General features: G+C 41.7%; 1 protein-coding gene across 1 annotated transcript in view; it reads left to right on the forward strand.

Moving 5' to 3' along the window:
- msnb (moesin b) overlaps positions 1–6,488 on the forward strand; it is a 50,896-nt gene extending 44,408 nt beyond the window's left edge. Inside the window, exon 13 of the mRNA XM_079630398.1 lies at positions 5,248–6,488. Within this exon, the coding sequence (XP_079486524.1) occupies positions 5,248–5,412 (165 nt within the window). The 3' untranslated portion in view covers positions 5,413–6,488. The remainder of the gene's footprint in view (positions 1–5,247) is intronic.
- Positions 6,489–14,841: the final 8,353 nt, after the last annotated feature.

Genomic DNA, 14,841 nt, shown 5'->3' on the forward strand with positions numbered 1-14,841 from the left:
TTCAAGTAGGATTTATACCAACATTTTTGGGCAAAATCTTCAGGGTATGTGACGATGCCGAAGGCGGAGGAGACGCTAGCGAGCTATCTCTCTCCTGCTTCATCTTCTTCACTTAAAGCACCGGCCCTTCCCTCTAGACCACTAAAGAATACTTCTGCGCTAGTGGGGAAGGCTTACTCGGCGGCGGGGCAGGCGGCTGCATGTTTGCATACTATGGCCATTATGCAGGCTTATCAGGCCGACCTGCTTAAAGATGCGTGTGAGGGGGGTGAAATTTCTGAGGAAATGATTAACGAGCTCAGGCAGACTGCTGATCTCACTCTCCGTGCCACCAAGGAGACCGCTAAATCGATCGGCCGGTCTATGGCAGCCATGGTGGCCACAGAGAGACATTTATGGTTGAGTCAGACCTCAATGAAAGAGAAAGACAAAACTCTCCTTTTAAATGCTCCCGTTTCGCATGCGGGCCTCTTCGGTGACGCTCTTCACTCTGTCACCGAGAGGTTCCAGGAAAAGAAAAAGCAGACGGCGGCCTTTCATAAATGTATTCCTCTCAAAGTGCGTATCACTGGGGCTGCTGAGCGAGGGCAGTCCCAGCAGCCGAGTACATAAAAAAGAGAGCAGCAGAAAAAGAGCGTCGCGTGCCCCCCCCCCCCGCAGAGAAACTGGAGGGACGAGGCGGGGCGCTCTCCGGTGCGGCCTTCTAGTGGCAGGGCTGATCTGAGGACAGTCATTTTCGCTAAGAAGGCCGCGTCGAAAAGGTCCTGACGGTTTCAGCGCAAGGGTTCTGAGGGTGGGGAAAGTGGTGCCCTGTCTCTCCAGACGCCCTCAGGGGCCCATTCTACTAACCCTGCCAAAACAGGGTGTAGAAGGGTCCGGCGAGTGCTTTCCCGAGGGACGCTCGGTGCCTCTAAGGAGGGTTCTAGTGTGTTCAGACCAGTCGTTCCCTGCCGGTGCGCCGTTACAGGGCACTGTGTCTGTCACTCAGAATGTTCAACCAGAGGCCAGCCCCGAGAGGCTGGTACCCTTAGTAGAATTTCTGGTAGAGTGGAAAAACCTTCCAAATGTGTCTCGTTGGGTTCTGCACACGATCGAAAGAGGTTACGCCATACAATTCAGGTCTCGTCCGCCTCGGTTCAGAGGGGTCCTTCCCACTGTGGTGGGCCCCGAGCAGGCTCTGGTAATGGAACAGGAGGTTATGACTATCCTTCAAAAAGGAGCTATAGAGCGGGTTCCTCCTCCCAGCAGGGAGTCAGGCTATTACAGCCGGTACTTCATTGTTCCGAAGAAAGACGGGGGGTTGCGTCCAATTCTAGATCTGCGTATTTTAAATCGCACTGTAGGGAGACTCAAGTTCAAGATGCTTACTCTCAAACAGATCGTGTCACAAATCAGGTCCAAGGACTGGTTTGTCACGATAGACCTAAAGGACACCTACTTCCATGTATCTATTCTTCCTCAACATCGGAAATTCCTGAGGTTTGCGTTTGGGGGCCAAGCATACCAATATCGGGTCCTTCCGTTCGGCCTAGCACTGTCACCCCGAACATTCACCAAGTGTATGGATGCGGCGATAGCCCCGCTGAGACTTCAGGGCATCCACATCCTGAACTATATAGACGACTGGTTAATCCTAGCTCAGTCGGAACAACAAGCGGTTCGGCATCGAGATGTCGTTCTCGCTCACATCAAGAGATTGGGGTTGAGACTGAACACCAAGAAGAGTGTGCTTTCTCCAGCACAGAGAACCACTTTTCTCGGTGTGGTGTGGGATTCGACGACGATGCAGGCACGGTTGTCACCTGCTCGTGTTGCTTCAATTCTCGCCGCAGTCAGACAGATCAAGCTAGGCCAGCTATTCACTGTAAAACAGTTCCAGAAACTGTTAGGTATCATGGCGGCAGCGTCCAACGTTATTCCTTTTGGCCTGCTGCACATGAGACCGTTGCAGTGGTGGCTCAGAACCAGGGGATTCTCCCCGAGGGGAAATCCGCTCCGCGCGATTTTGAGTTTGCGACGCTGTCTTCGCGCCCTGATTGTGTGGAACGATCCTTGGTTTCTGTCCCAAGGTCCTGTGTTGGGGGCTCCTTGTCGTCGCGTAATGCTAACGACAGGGTCTGTGGCAGGACCATCGTCTCCTATGGCACATAAACTGTCTAGAAATGTTGGGGGTGTTTCGGGCTTTAAAACACTTCCTCCCAGACCTAAGGGGCCACCATGTCCTTGTCCGGACAGACAACACATCGGTGGTCTCTTATATAAACCATCAGGGGGGTCTGCGGTCGCGGCCTCTATGCAAACTAGCCAGTCAGATCCTTCTATGGTCCCAGGGGAAACTTCTGTCTCTGAGAGCGATTTATCTCCCGGGGTATCTATATCAGGGGGCGGACATCCTGTCGAGGCAGGGGCCGAGGCCCGGGGAATGCAGACTTCACCCCGAGGTGGTGGAGCTCCTCTGAGAGCACTTTGGTCATGCCAAGGTAGACCTCTTTGCTTCCCGAGAGACATCACATTGTCCTCTGTGGTTCTCTCTCAGCCATCCAGCCCCGCTGAGGTTGGACGCTATGGTACAGGCGTGGCTGAGGTCTTGCCTGTACGCTTTTCCCCTGATTGCTCTGCTCCCAGGAGTTCTGGAGAAGGTCCGCCGGGACGGAGTCAAGCTACTCCTGATAGCCCCGTTCTGGCCGGCCTGAGTATGGTTCTCGGACCTTGTGTCCCTCCTCGACGGCTCTCCCCTGAACCCAGAACTGTGGAGGCTGTGGGCTTGGCCTCTGAGGGGGCCCAGCTCGTAGATCTTGGTCTCTCGACTGAGGTCATTGAGACCATCGTCCAGTCCAGAGCTCCCGCCACAAGGAGGCTTTATGCCGCGAGGTGGAAACTTTTCACCTCCTGGTGTAGTGAGCGCCAGCAGGACCCAGTTAACTGCCCGGTCGGTACAGTGTTGGAGTTCCTGCAGGACCGTCTCTCTACAGGGTTATCCCACTCCACACCGAAGGTGTATGTGGCGGCCCTAGCTGCTTTCCACGCCTCTTCGAGTGGAGGCTCTCTCGGGAGACACCCACTTGTATCTCGCTTCCTTCGTGGCACTTTGAGGCTGAGGCCAGCAGTACGCACGAGGGTACCATCATGGGACTTGGCCATCGTTTTAGAGGGCCTCTCCTTAGCTCCTTTCGAGCCCCTTGAAGAAGTTTCTGAGAAGTTCCTTACTCTAAAAACTATGTTCCTGCTTGCTATTTTGTCTCTCAAAAGGATTGGAGACATTCAAGCACTTTCGGTTGCTCCCTCGTGCCTGGAATTCTCACCTGGTATGGCTAAGGCTTTTCTCTATCCGAGGCCAGGCTATGTTCCAAAGGTTCCAACTACCCTAGTTAGACCTGTCATTCTGCAAGCTTTTTGTCCTCCTCCATTTCTGACGTCGGACCAGGAGAAACTTAATTTGCTCTGCCCTGTTAGGGCTCTAGATGCGTATGTCCACAGAGCTGCCCTGTGGAGGAAGTCTGAACAGCTGTTTGTTTGTTTTGGGCCACCTAACAAGGGGTGCCCTGCATCTAAGCAAAGGATGAGCAAGTGGGTGGTCGAGGCCATCTCACTTGCTTATGAGTCAGCAGGTCAGCCTTCACCTTTGGCTGTACGGGCTCACTCCACCCGGAGTATGGCTGCTTCTAAAGCTCTCCTTTCAGGAGTCTCTCTTCAGGACGTCTGTGATGCGGCAGGCTGGTCCTCACCGCATACTTTCGTCAGGTTTTATAGTCTTGACTTTGGCTCCACTCCCGGGGCTCAGGTTCTCTCGTCAGCTTGTGCTCTCTAATGCACACACTACGGGGTTTTTGTTCGTATGGGGACGTGGGTATTGCGTTCTCACTGCGATTCCACGCAGCGGTAGTTCCTGAAGGGGAATGTCCCGGGTTACGTATGTAACCCTAGTTCCCCGAAGGGAACGGACGCTGCGTGTCCTGCCATACTTCCTGCATCCCCTGGATCGCTTGCTTCAGTGACTTTAAGCTGGCGGCTTGTGTATTCAGGGGATATTTATAGCTTCCTGGTCGATGACGTCACTCGCTGTGACGCTCCATCTCTCCATTAACTGATTTCATTCATGCTTCAGACGCGTTACGCTGGGGGGCGTTCCCACTGCGATTCCACACAGCGTCCGTTCCCTTCGGGGAACTAGGGTTACATACGTACACATACGTAACCCGGGACGTTCAGAATAGCCTTACGATATCAATAAACTGAGGCAAACAACAAAGTGCTGCATTCATAAAAAAAAGTCCATGGCTTCTGCGTAAGGTATGATTTGTATAGTTATGTGTAGCTAATAGATACGGGTAACAACTAAATAAATAAATAAAAATCTGTCTATAAAAAAAAAATAAAAAATAAAAAAACATCAAACCATCAGATAACCTACAACCCTTTATTTTTCTGAAGAAAACTTTTATTTGGGTACATACTTTCCCAATACTATAGGTGGAGATTTAGGTCTAAATTATCTCATTTATAATCTCTACTGAGCCAAAACCTTATTGCACTGTTCACATTTGCCATTACCATGCGATTCATATTCAGATGTTTGTTTTTAACCCAACTGCATTTACACCTACATTCCAGTATACGGATACAGATCTTGTCACACTTACCTGCACAAAATGTAGATCACCACTTAAACAGGGGAACAAGTTTTAAAGGGCTCTCTCTCTGGAAAGAGAAATGAGAGTGAGAGTCCAAGTGTAATTTAGTAAAATAATTTGATAAATAATTGAATATTGTTGATTTTAATAAAATAATTTGATAAATAATTGAATATTGTTGATTTTAAATAACTGTGTTAATTGTAGGAGTTCACTATCTACTATATCTTCACATTACAAAAGAAAAGAACAATCCAAGAATAGCCTCATTACATACTAATTTGGCAACACTTTATTTAAAGGTGTCATTTTTTTACAGTAGTACATTTAAGTACTAAGTAATTAACAATGTACTTACTATAGAGTTGGGGTAGAATTGCTTTTTTTTAGGGTTGGTTATGTGTAATTTACTGTTAGTATGGTGTAGTAAAATTCTGTAACAAGGACAAATAAAATAAAAGAGTAAAATAAAACCATTAATTTCTAGCTGAATCTGAATAACAAAAATCCATTAAACAAGATTCAAATAGAAATTCTGAAGAACAAATTTCTTGCAGAAACTATTCTCTGCAGCTTTAATTCTTGTGCTAACTGATTTGTTTCTAATGTTTTTTAGGCTCTGAGCTCGGAGCTAGCAGATGCCCGTGATGAAAGCATGAAGACGCCAAATGATCTTATCCATGCTGAGAATGTGAGGTTGGGAAGGGACAAATACAAAACCTTACGGCAAATACGACAAGGAAACACCAAACAGCGCATCGATGAATTTGAGTCCATGTGAATTCCCTGTTGCACAGATTGTGTGTCTGTTAGCCAAGTTTGCAGTCATTGTCTGTGTATGGTAATCTGTTACTTAGCATTTTCAACTGCTGTGTGTGTGTCCAAATCTGTGGCAGGAAGTGATCTTAGTCTTTTGAGGTGAATTAAAAAAATTAACATTAAGTTAAAACAATGATAAACCTATTGATTGTTTGAATGTATCAAATTAGACTGTAGTGAGTTTCATGTGAAAATTAAACAAAACAATTAATGTACTCATACCCCTGAAATATAGTCTCCAGTGTGCTCATTGTAGGTTATAAAATAATTTGACAAGTTTTAACCACATCATCCTGGTGTTTTGGTGAGGAAATGTCCTTAAAGGTTGACATTCAGTCACTGATGGTCACTAAAGTCTTTTAACTAAGGTCTGAGTTTGGGTTGGTGTAGGGATATCTTTCTTTTCATGCTGCAAGCATCAAGCTTACATGTGCACACACTCATATTATATTCTTAAAAACTGGATCAAGCCCTGGGAGATGGGAGCTGTTGTTCAGTTAAATTAACCCTCTGGGGACCAAGGTGTTTTTGGGGTCCTTGAGATGTTTTGACATGCCCTGATATTTGTATTTTTTTCAGTTGCTTATAAACATATTAATGGCAAAGGTGTAATTACACTCTATTTAGCACGAACATGTCTATCATAATATGTGAGCAACATGCATGTACATGTTTGCATTTTTGAGAGAATATTATTTATGCGTGGTTATTCAAAAAACTCAAACTTAAATTGTCTGATATAAGACCACAAACGACCAACTTCACATATTCCCACAATACTTTTGACTAATGGATGTTGTCGGCTAGAGTTTTTACTTCAAAATGATCTGAAAATCATCCGGGCTAATCGTTCACATTAAACAATAGATTGATTTAAATTTTGTAAGACACTTTTTGTTTGTATTTTTCCACAAACTTTGTATGCTTGCAAATTGTATAATATCCAAGGTAAACATTTCTAGTAATTGTGCAGTTAATTCTCATTCGTATTTTCAGAAAGTTTTGGATGTAGGCTATCCTCTCCCCAAATTTGTCACTAATAAAACACAAAAATAATTTAAAGAGAAGGCTTATATTGATCATTTAAGATTTTGTTTGCACCTTGTAAATTAGGTTTTGATGTGGCAGTAAAAACTTTATAATCTATCCAAAACTAAATGTTGTCTTTCATATTTCGTCTGTAACATATCGTCTTTTATAATATATATTAGGGCATAAATGTTAATTTATAGCAATATAGTTTGGTAAAAGCGTTTCATTCGTTCACACACAAAAAGCTATTCATATTTAAACAGTCTTTTTGCGAGCTGTAGTACAGAACAGCGCACATCTGTGCCGTTCATTTATTCACACACAGAAACGCGATTCATATTTAAACAGTCTTTTTGCGGTTTACATACACCATACCATATTGTGATTAGAACATCTGGTCCTCCACCAGTTGGATGGCCTGATCCAGCGACAATGGGCATTGCTCACAAACTGCTCCAGTACCACCTTGTTGATGACCTCCTCGACGTCACTTTCTCCGGCCATCAGCCATTTGCGGCATGAGTCCCGGAGCTGTTGCACCATCATAAAGGGTCGACCGGTTTCTCCAAGATCCAGTGACCGGAACCTCTGTCTGTGTTGTTCCGGAGTCCGGCCGACCCGCTGCAGGAAGGCGCGCTTCCGGTCTTCATAGACCAGGAGGTTCTGGATTGGCAGTTGCTGTGCGGCCACTTGCGTCTCCCCTGAGAGCAAAGGGACAGACCAGTCAGCGATGGCCCACCCACATGCCTCAGCCGACCTCTCAAACAACTCTATGAAAGCCTCAAGATCATCCTGCACCCCCATCTTGTTCAGAGGCATGTGAGTGGGTGATACTGCAGGCGATGGTGTAGCTCGAACCTCCCGGTCTATCCAGCTCCGGAACAGCTCGCGGTCTTCCTGCTGGGCTTGGATCAGGGCTTGAAAGCGTCGTTCCTGGTCGTCCCTTATACCCAGTGCTTCATGATGTTCCTGATGCAGACTCGCGAGCGAATGGATGATGTCCGCAAATGGCGTTACCAGCGGCGGGGACTGCATGATGGCGGCGGGCCCAACGACACCAGTGTGATGAGGTTCAATGTTTCGGAAGGAAGAAGACGGAGTCGGCGTGACTGGGACTTGTACTTTATTAACTTGTTAACAAAAGGATAAACAAAAGTCTCGCACACAGCTGGATCAGCTCTCAAACTCTTTCCACTTCAGATGCACACTCTTTCCACTTCAGATAAACACTCTTTCCACTTAAGATAAAGCACTCTTTCCGTGTGCTGGGTATTCAAAATGATCTGAAAATCATCCTGACTAATCATTCACATAAAACAATACATTGATTTACATTTTGTAAAACACTTTTGTTTGGGAAGGCAATATGCGCAGGGGCGTGACTGATCCAACACATCATGTATAGTAAGTGGTTCACACCTGAGAAGACAATGGACCGCATAATGACTCCGCATAATGAGCTTGCATAATGAGCCTTTCATTCAGGTGTGTCACACAAGAAAGAATGTGAGGACAAAATAAATAAATATGTATGTATATATATATATATATATATATATATATATATATATATATATATATATATATATATATAATCCAAATATAAATTAAAGTCAAAAGCACATTTTTAGTACATAGTCATACCTGGAAACAAATCCTGTTCAAATAGGCTATGTGAGCCATTCTACAGAATTGGTTCAAAGTTAGATTTGGAAACTTTTCTTTTTTTTTGCACACATTTTTTTTATACATGCAAATTGTATAATATCCAAGGTAAACATTTCTAGTAATTGTGAAGTTAATCCTCATACTGTATTTTCAGAAAGTTTTGGAATACATCCTATGCCCAAATGTGTCACTAATACAAAACAATAATAAATAATTTAATGAGAAGGCTTATATTGACCTATAAAGATTATTTTATCTACCTTGTAAATATATTTTTTGCTATTTTATTAAAAAGTGTTCACATGTAAATCAACAACAATTACAATTTTAACAATATTTCAAGTGTAATATTTCTTTTTTTAAAGTATCATACATATTTCAAAGTTAAGGATTCATTAGTTTGATATAGCCTAACGTTACATTGGAACAAACACTATAACATCTATAGTTTATGAGTTTATTTTTGACAAAACATACTACATATTTAACATACAGTATGAGCAGAAACTGGCTAAAAAAAGCTTATTTGATGTCTATTTTACAGTAAAAACGTTATAGTCTATCCAAAACTAGTCACAAGTAGCAACAGCGCGCATATATGCCGTTCATTCATCACACACAAAAACGCGATTCATATTTAAACAGTATTTTTGCGGTTTACAGGCACTGTTCCATATCGCGATTACAACAAAGCATATAAGAATAAAAAACGTACTACTAATCCTCAACTGGATCCATTGCTCCTCAAAGTGAAACCAGCACTTCTGAGGTAAGTTTCCCAGGAATTATTCCTCACAGCCTCGCAAGATGACACACAGTACATTCATCTGATTAAACTTGATGTGTTTTATCGAGCTGATGTGGCCGGTTTGCATGTTTGCATGTATTGCCTCAGATCATTTGCGTTTGAATAGCGCGCTCTCCGTTGGCGTGGTCACATTAAAAGACAAAGAGCTATAATGAGCTAAAATGAGAACTCGCTCTTTTTATATAGATTACATAAACAGAGAATATTTGTTTTAGTTTTGAATTAGATAATTTAAAAGTACACACTTAGATCAGGGACCTGGATTTTTTGGCTGGCCCAAAAAAGGTTGAGAACCATTAAAGGAACCCCCCTCTAAATTCTAAAAACTGTGGTATCCATGCCCTTGAGCTGGCTCTAGGTCAAGTCATTCGTGTGAAAGCACAAAGTTACTTCCCCTAGCGCTTTGACACAGTGCGAGTTCCCTTTCGAAAGGGAACGTCTCAGGTTACGACTGTAACCTATGTTCCCTGAGAACAGGGAACGAGACACTACGGCTTTCCTGTCCCGGGGGTACCTGCTGAACAGTCCCCTCAGACGATAAGTCGTTGACATGTTCTCCAGGCTCCCCTTATATACTTCTGGGTCGCACTAGTGATGATGTCATAGGCTGTCGCTGGCTAATAGGATTGCCGTGATTAGATAAGCGTTTCAGACACCGGTTCGCGCGAACAACTATGCAAGCCCTAGAGACAGATCCCATGTAAAGACCTTGTCGACGCAACATCCATTGGCACAGATCCTCAGCAAAGACCACAAGAACCAGACCCAATGGTCAGTTCGACTTCTCCCCACCATGCATTTGTAAAAGTAGAAATTACTTTATAAATATGTATACTTTCATATATATTTTAGAGCACCCAACTCCACCCCTGCCCTATACCTACCACTTTTCAACTAATGTACTTGTTCCAAGTTTCAATTCATGCTCAGCATTTTTAAGTCTCTGTCCCCTGACCTTAAAGCCATTGGAAATCTTTGGAAAATTATAAACCTGAATTGTGATAAGTCATGCAGGTCTTCAAATAAAGCTTAACTTTGGGAAGGACTTAAGGAGGATTTGAAAGTAGTTAAGAATGACATATGCGTTAAGTTTTTTTGAGTCAATGCCCAGAGGACTGCTGTAATCAAAAACAAGTGAGAAATTAAGCTCTAGCGTTAGTTCTGCCGGGAAGACTCAATTGTTACGTAACTTATTACCTTCTCATCTATCCAATCATATATTTTTGGTATAAAAGGTTGGTACTTACACTCGTCTGAGTTCGCAGATGCTGTCGCTCCATTCACCTCCACCCTCCCCACCACCTCCAAGATGGGACCTTCCCTCTTCCTACCACCTTCAAGATGGGACCTTCCCTTCATCCTCCCCAACACCACCAAGACTGGTCCTTCCCTCCATCCTCTACATAACACCAAGATGTCTTTCTCCTCCATCTACTCCACCACCAGATGGCCCCTTCCTTTACTTCGCAGGGGGTCGGCTGCGCCCCTGCCTTCGTATTCAAGCAGGATATGCAGAGTCCGAACCCTAGGATTGCAAGCTACGGACGAGGCCTACGCCAAAGAACTTGATTGCCTGCTGAGCTCTTAATAAATGTTAATTGTCACAGTATTTATTCTCCCGAGTCTTTCTGGTAGAACCAACAAAACATTATTAACTGCTTACTTTGTAGTCGATTCATGCTTTATTTCCTGCAAACGTTTTGTTTTTTCTATGCCTTCTTTGCATAATGCAAAAGAAAGAAAAAAACATTTAATTAAATGCTGGATCATGTTTAGTGTATTCTTCTTTACAATATAACATTCTCCTCATATTTTGATTGTTTAATTGAATCTGAAGTGTCATTAAATGCAAATATTGTGTAAATACCCTCTCCGGACATAACTTTACTGTACAAATGGGTAGGTTTAGGGGTAGGTGGCTGGGTTATGTGCTCAAACATGTGCACATAATGTGAATACAATTATTGTGGCTGTATAAATTGAAAACCATACCCCAACATAAATTTGACAAAATAATATATAGGTAAAATATATTGTTGTAGTGTTAGTTAAGTATACGTTTGAGTTACAGTTATTTTATATGTATGACTAATGAGTTATCTATCAGTAAATCAAATTCGACGTTACAGCAGAACGACTGACGAACTGGGATCTTATCTGAGATCACCTTCGAGTTGTAACACAACAAGCCAATGGATATAGGCGAGTGAGATTTGCATCACAAACCACTCCCCGTGGCATGGGTATGTAAGAAAGTGTGCAGCACACAGAGCCAAGCGTTTCTAAACTGATTCTGCTCTTCAATCATCATTCGTTTGGAACAAGAAAACCAGGAAGAAGATCGACAGAGTCGACACAAAATGAATAGATGGTATACAGTATGTTATCTTATATTTTACATAAACAAAACAACAATATTTATTTGTGATGAAGTGGATCTTTTGGATCCTTTTTTATTACATGAACAAAAACTAGCCACAGCAAACAACTACATTTGACATCAACACAAATAGCATGAGAAAAGGAGAAAATGTACACCTGAAAAAAAAAGAAAAAACCTGATGGCTGCATTTACAGGAGTGTTGTCCTTTCTCTCACCTACTTTACAGCTTTCTCCTGCTCATTTAGGCACTAATGTTTTCCTGCAAAAATAATTTTGGTCATATAAACAGTTTTAATGATTTCATGATGGGTGTACATCATCTTGGTAAACAATTTCAGTCTAAACCTATTTCTAACCACAGTGTTACTACAGGTTTTGGCTGCATTTCATAGGTAGACAATTACATAAAGGTAAAACTTAGACAAGAAATCATCAGTCAAGCCAATACTTTACAAAACTGCAGGTCTGCACAGGAAAAAGGAACTCCACAAGTTTGAATAGCTATACCAGTGATGAGATCTCTGTAACATCTATTAAACTTTTGCATTGTAAATAAGGTCAGGGTCTAATGTATGCTAACATATGCATGTTAACTATATTTTCAATATAACCTAAAAATAAGAAATTGTATTTCTTTATACAATTTGAATATAGCCAACATATCATATAACTTGTGTATATTTTCTCTTGTTTCTGAAAAATTGATAACTTAGGCAAATCTCTTTAATACATTTTGAAGACAGTAGTTTTCATGGCATACTGATGTCCCAAAATGTACACTTTTATAGTTTTGGTCCTGACTTTATAGTTATATCTGTGTATTTGTGTATACTGTGTATATATGGCTGGTGCAATATTTCATTTATGCTCTAATACAGTACTACACATACATTCTTGGAAAAATATATGCATTTTTGTCACAAATATGTAAAAAAGAGTGGAAATGTATTTAAGTCTTAAGCACCACTGATGGTTCTGTTAAATACAAAGAAATATTACACAACATCATTTAATGTCCTCGCATGGATTCTTTTTAGGCTAAATTTACAATATGTAGGAAAGAAAAATAAAGAAGACTGCTTGTTACTCTCCATGTAAAATCAAAATTTGCGTACCATAGATTTTTATTTGTGGTCGTTTTTCTTTTTTTGTACTTGTCCATGTTTGGAAGTAACATTTGCATCTCACTCTCTTAAACTTGTGATTTTCCCTATCAATTCAGTTCATTCCAAAGCACATTTTACATGTTGGTCAAACAAACAAACAAACAAACAAACAAACACACATTCAATCAATCAATCAATCAAACAAACTATTATTTTTTTTAATTAAAAAATAAAAATAAACAAATAAATAAATAAATAAAATGTGCAGATCACTTCAGAAATTAGAAAAGATGAAATGAAAATCTCTCGTGTAGTCATAGTAAATAAGAGCAATGAGGAGGAATGGGGCACTTTTTTAAATTCTGAAGATGTATGATCCTGGTGAAATAATTAAATGCATATGAGTTTCCAATCTTACTCCAGGAGGGGCCACCTTCCAGGAGAGTTTAGCTCTATAGTCCTAATTGAACTAAAACTTTAATCAAGGTCTTTAGGGTTACTGGAAACTTCCAGGTGTGTTGGAGATAAATGCTGCAGGAAAGTGGCCCCCCGGGAGCAGGATTGGACACCCCCGATTATACATCATTTGTAATCTACTAATAAGCATATATTATAAATGAAAAAGCAGACACCCAGTAGATGTACTAAGAAATATCACAACATATAAAATAATTCAAACAGAAATCAGAAAAAAAAAGGAATGGAACACTGATCTTACTAAACTTTCTTAGAGCAAAACAAGACAGGAACAATTAGTTTAATTGTTTCAGACAACAAAAGTACTTTAATATGTAATATAGCATTGGCTGCATGCTGATTATTTCTCTTGCACTTTTTGTCATGCCAATAAAGCACTAAATTACTGAAAATATTTTTTTTCTAGCAAAAACATTAGTCTTCTTCAGTGTTTTTGTTTGTTTCTGTGTTAAAACAAGACTTTTCAGCAACCTCAGATAAGAGAAGAGCAGGCCTAGCATAGTTGTTTTCCTTCTAATTTTTTATAGCCACTATATATTGCCATCTTTTCTGTCTTCCCGTTTTTAAACCATTTAACTTGTCATTGTTGTTTTCAATTAAATGCATGAGACAGATGTTTTAACCTTTATATTGCTAGTGCAAAAGCTCCAATGTTTGTATGTATAATTCTCAGTGGTGGTCATCATCAGTTATTACAGTTTTTTTCAGTCGCTAACAAGCGTTTGTCCAGCCAGTTGTCACATTTTCAAAACTCTAAACACAATTAGCACAGCATCGGTCTTTTGTGGCCATACCATTCACACATTTCATGTCGTTTTCAAACAATATGCAGTCAGTGAACACATTTCCATAATGCTTACATTTTCTTAACAGACAAGCTATACCTCCCAACAAAACTATGGATTGTTTTTGTAGTATTTACGAATGTTAACACACAACATCCCAAAATAGCAAAAACAATATTCCAAACCTTAGATACAGTATAAAAACCTCTGCTTCTGCAATGATCAATTCAAAAACAATATATCTCAGCTGATAACAAACAAACAATTGAATAATTGACACAGAGCTTATTTATGTTGGGTAAATTGGGCCAACCACAGCTGATTCCAGTCTGGCTTATGGCGCTTTTCCACTGCATGGTACGGCTCGGTTCGGTTCGGTACGGTTCAACACGGCGCGGAGCGGTTCGGCTCGCTTTGCTTTTCCACTGCGTGGTACGACTCAACTCGGTACGGCACGGTTCGGTTCGCTTTAGCTCGGTTGCTTTTCCACTGCAGTTAGTACCGCTTCAAAGTGGGTGGGACTGATCGTTAAGTTGTATGTCCGGTGATATTTTTTTCTATTACATTGACACTTATACAGTAAAAGAAGGACTGTGAGGAGTGATGTTTTTGGAAACAGAAATAGAAAAAGACAAACACTGTAATGTCTGGAAGAGGAAGAGTAAGAGCAAGGGGCCCAGTGAGAAGAGCAGGCCCAGTGAGAGATGCAGTGAGAGATGTAGTGAGCCAGTGGACCCTATAATACAGAGCGCATCCTTGCCTTTCTCAATGATCTCCACCAGCGCCTGGGTCCAGAGCAGGATCAGGAGGGTGAAAACATGAGGACCTTTGTAATTACCTGGGACAATGTGGCTTTCCATCATTCGCAAGCAATAACAACATGGTTTGAAGTCCACCCAAGACTGGTAAGTCTCTTCCTTCCACCCTATTCACCTTTCCTCAACCCGAGAGAGGAGTTATTTTCTGCATGGAGGTTGAAGGTTTATGACCATCAACCACATGACCAGATGTCCCTCCTTGAAGCCATGGATGCTGGTGCAGGGACATCACAGTTCATGATTGCCAAGGGTGGATCCAACATACCAAGTGGTTTTATCCCAGGTGCATCGCCTTGGATAATATCAGATGTGAT

This window comes from Phoxinus phoxinus (assembly GCF_949152265.1).
Source record: "Phoxinus phoxinus genome assembly, chromosome: 12".
In the NCBI taxonomy this organism is placed as follows: Eukaryota; Metazoa; Chordata; class Actinopteri; order Cypriniformes; family Leuciscidae; genus Phoxinus; species Phoxinus phoxinus.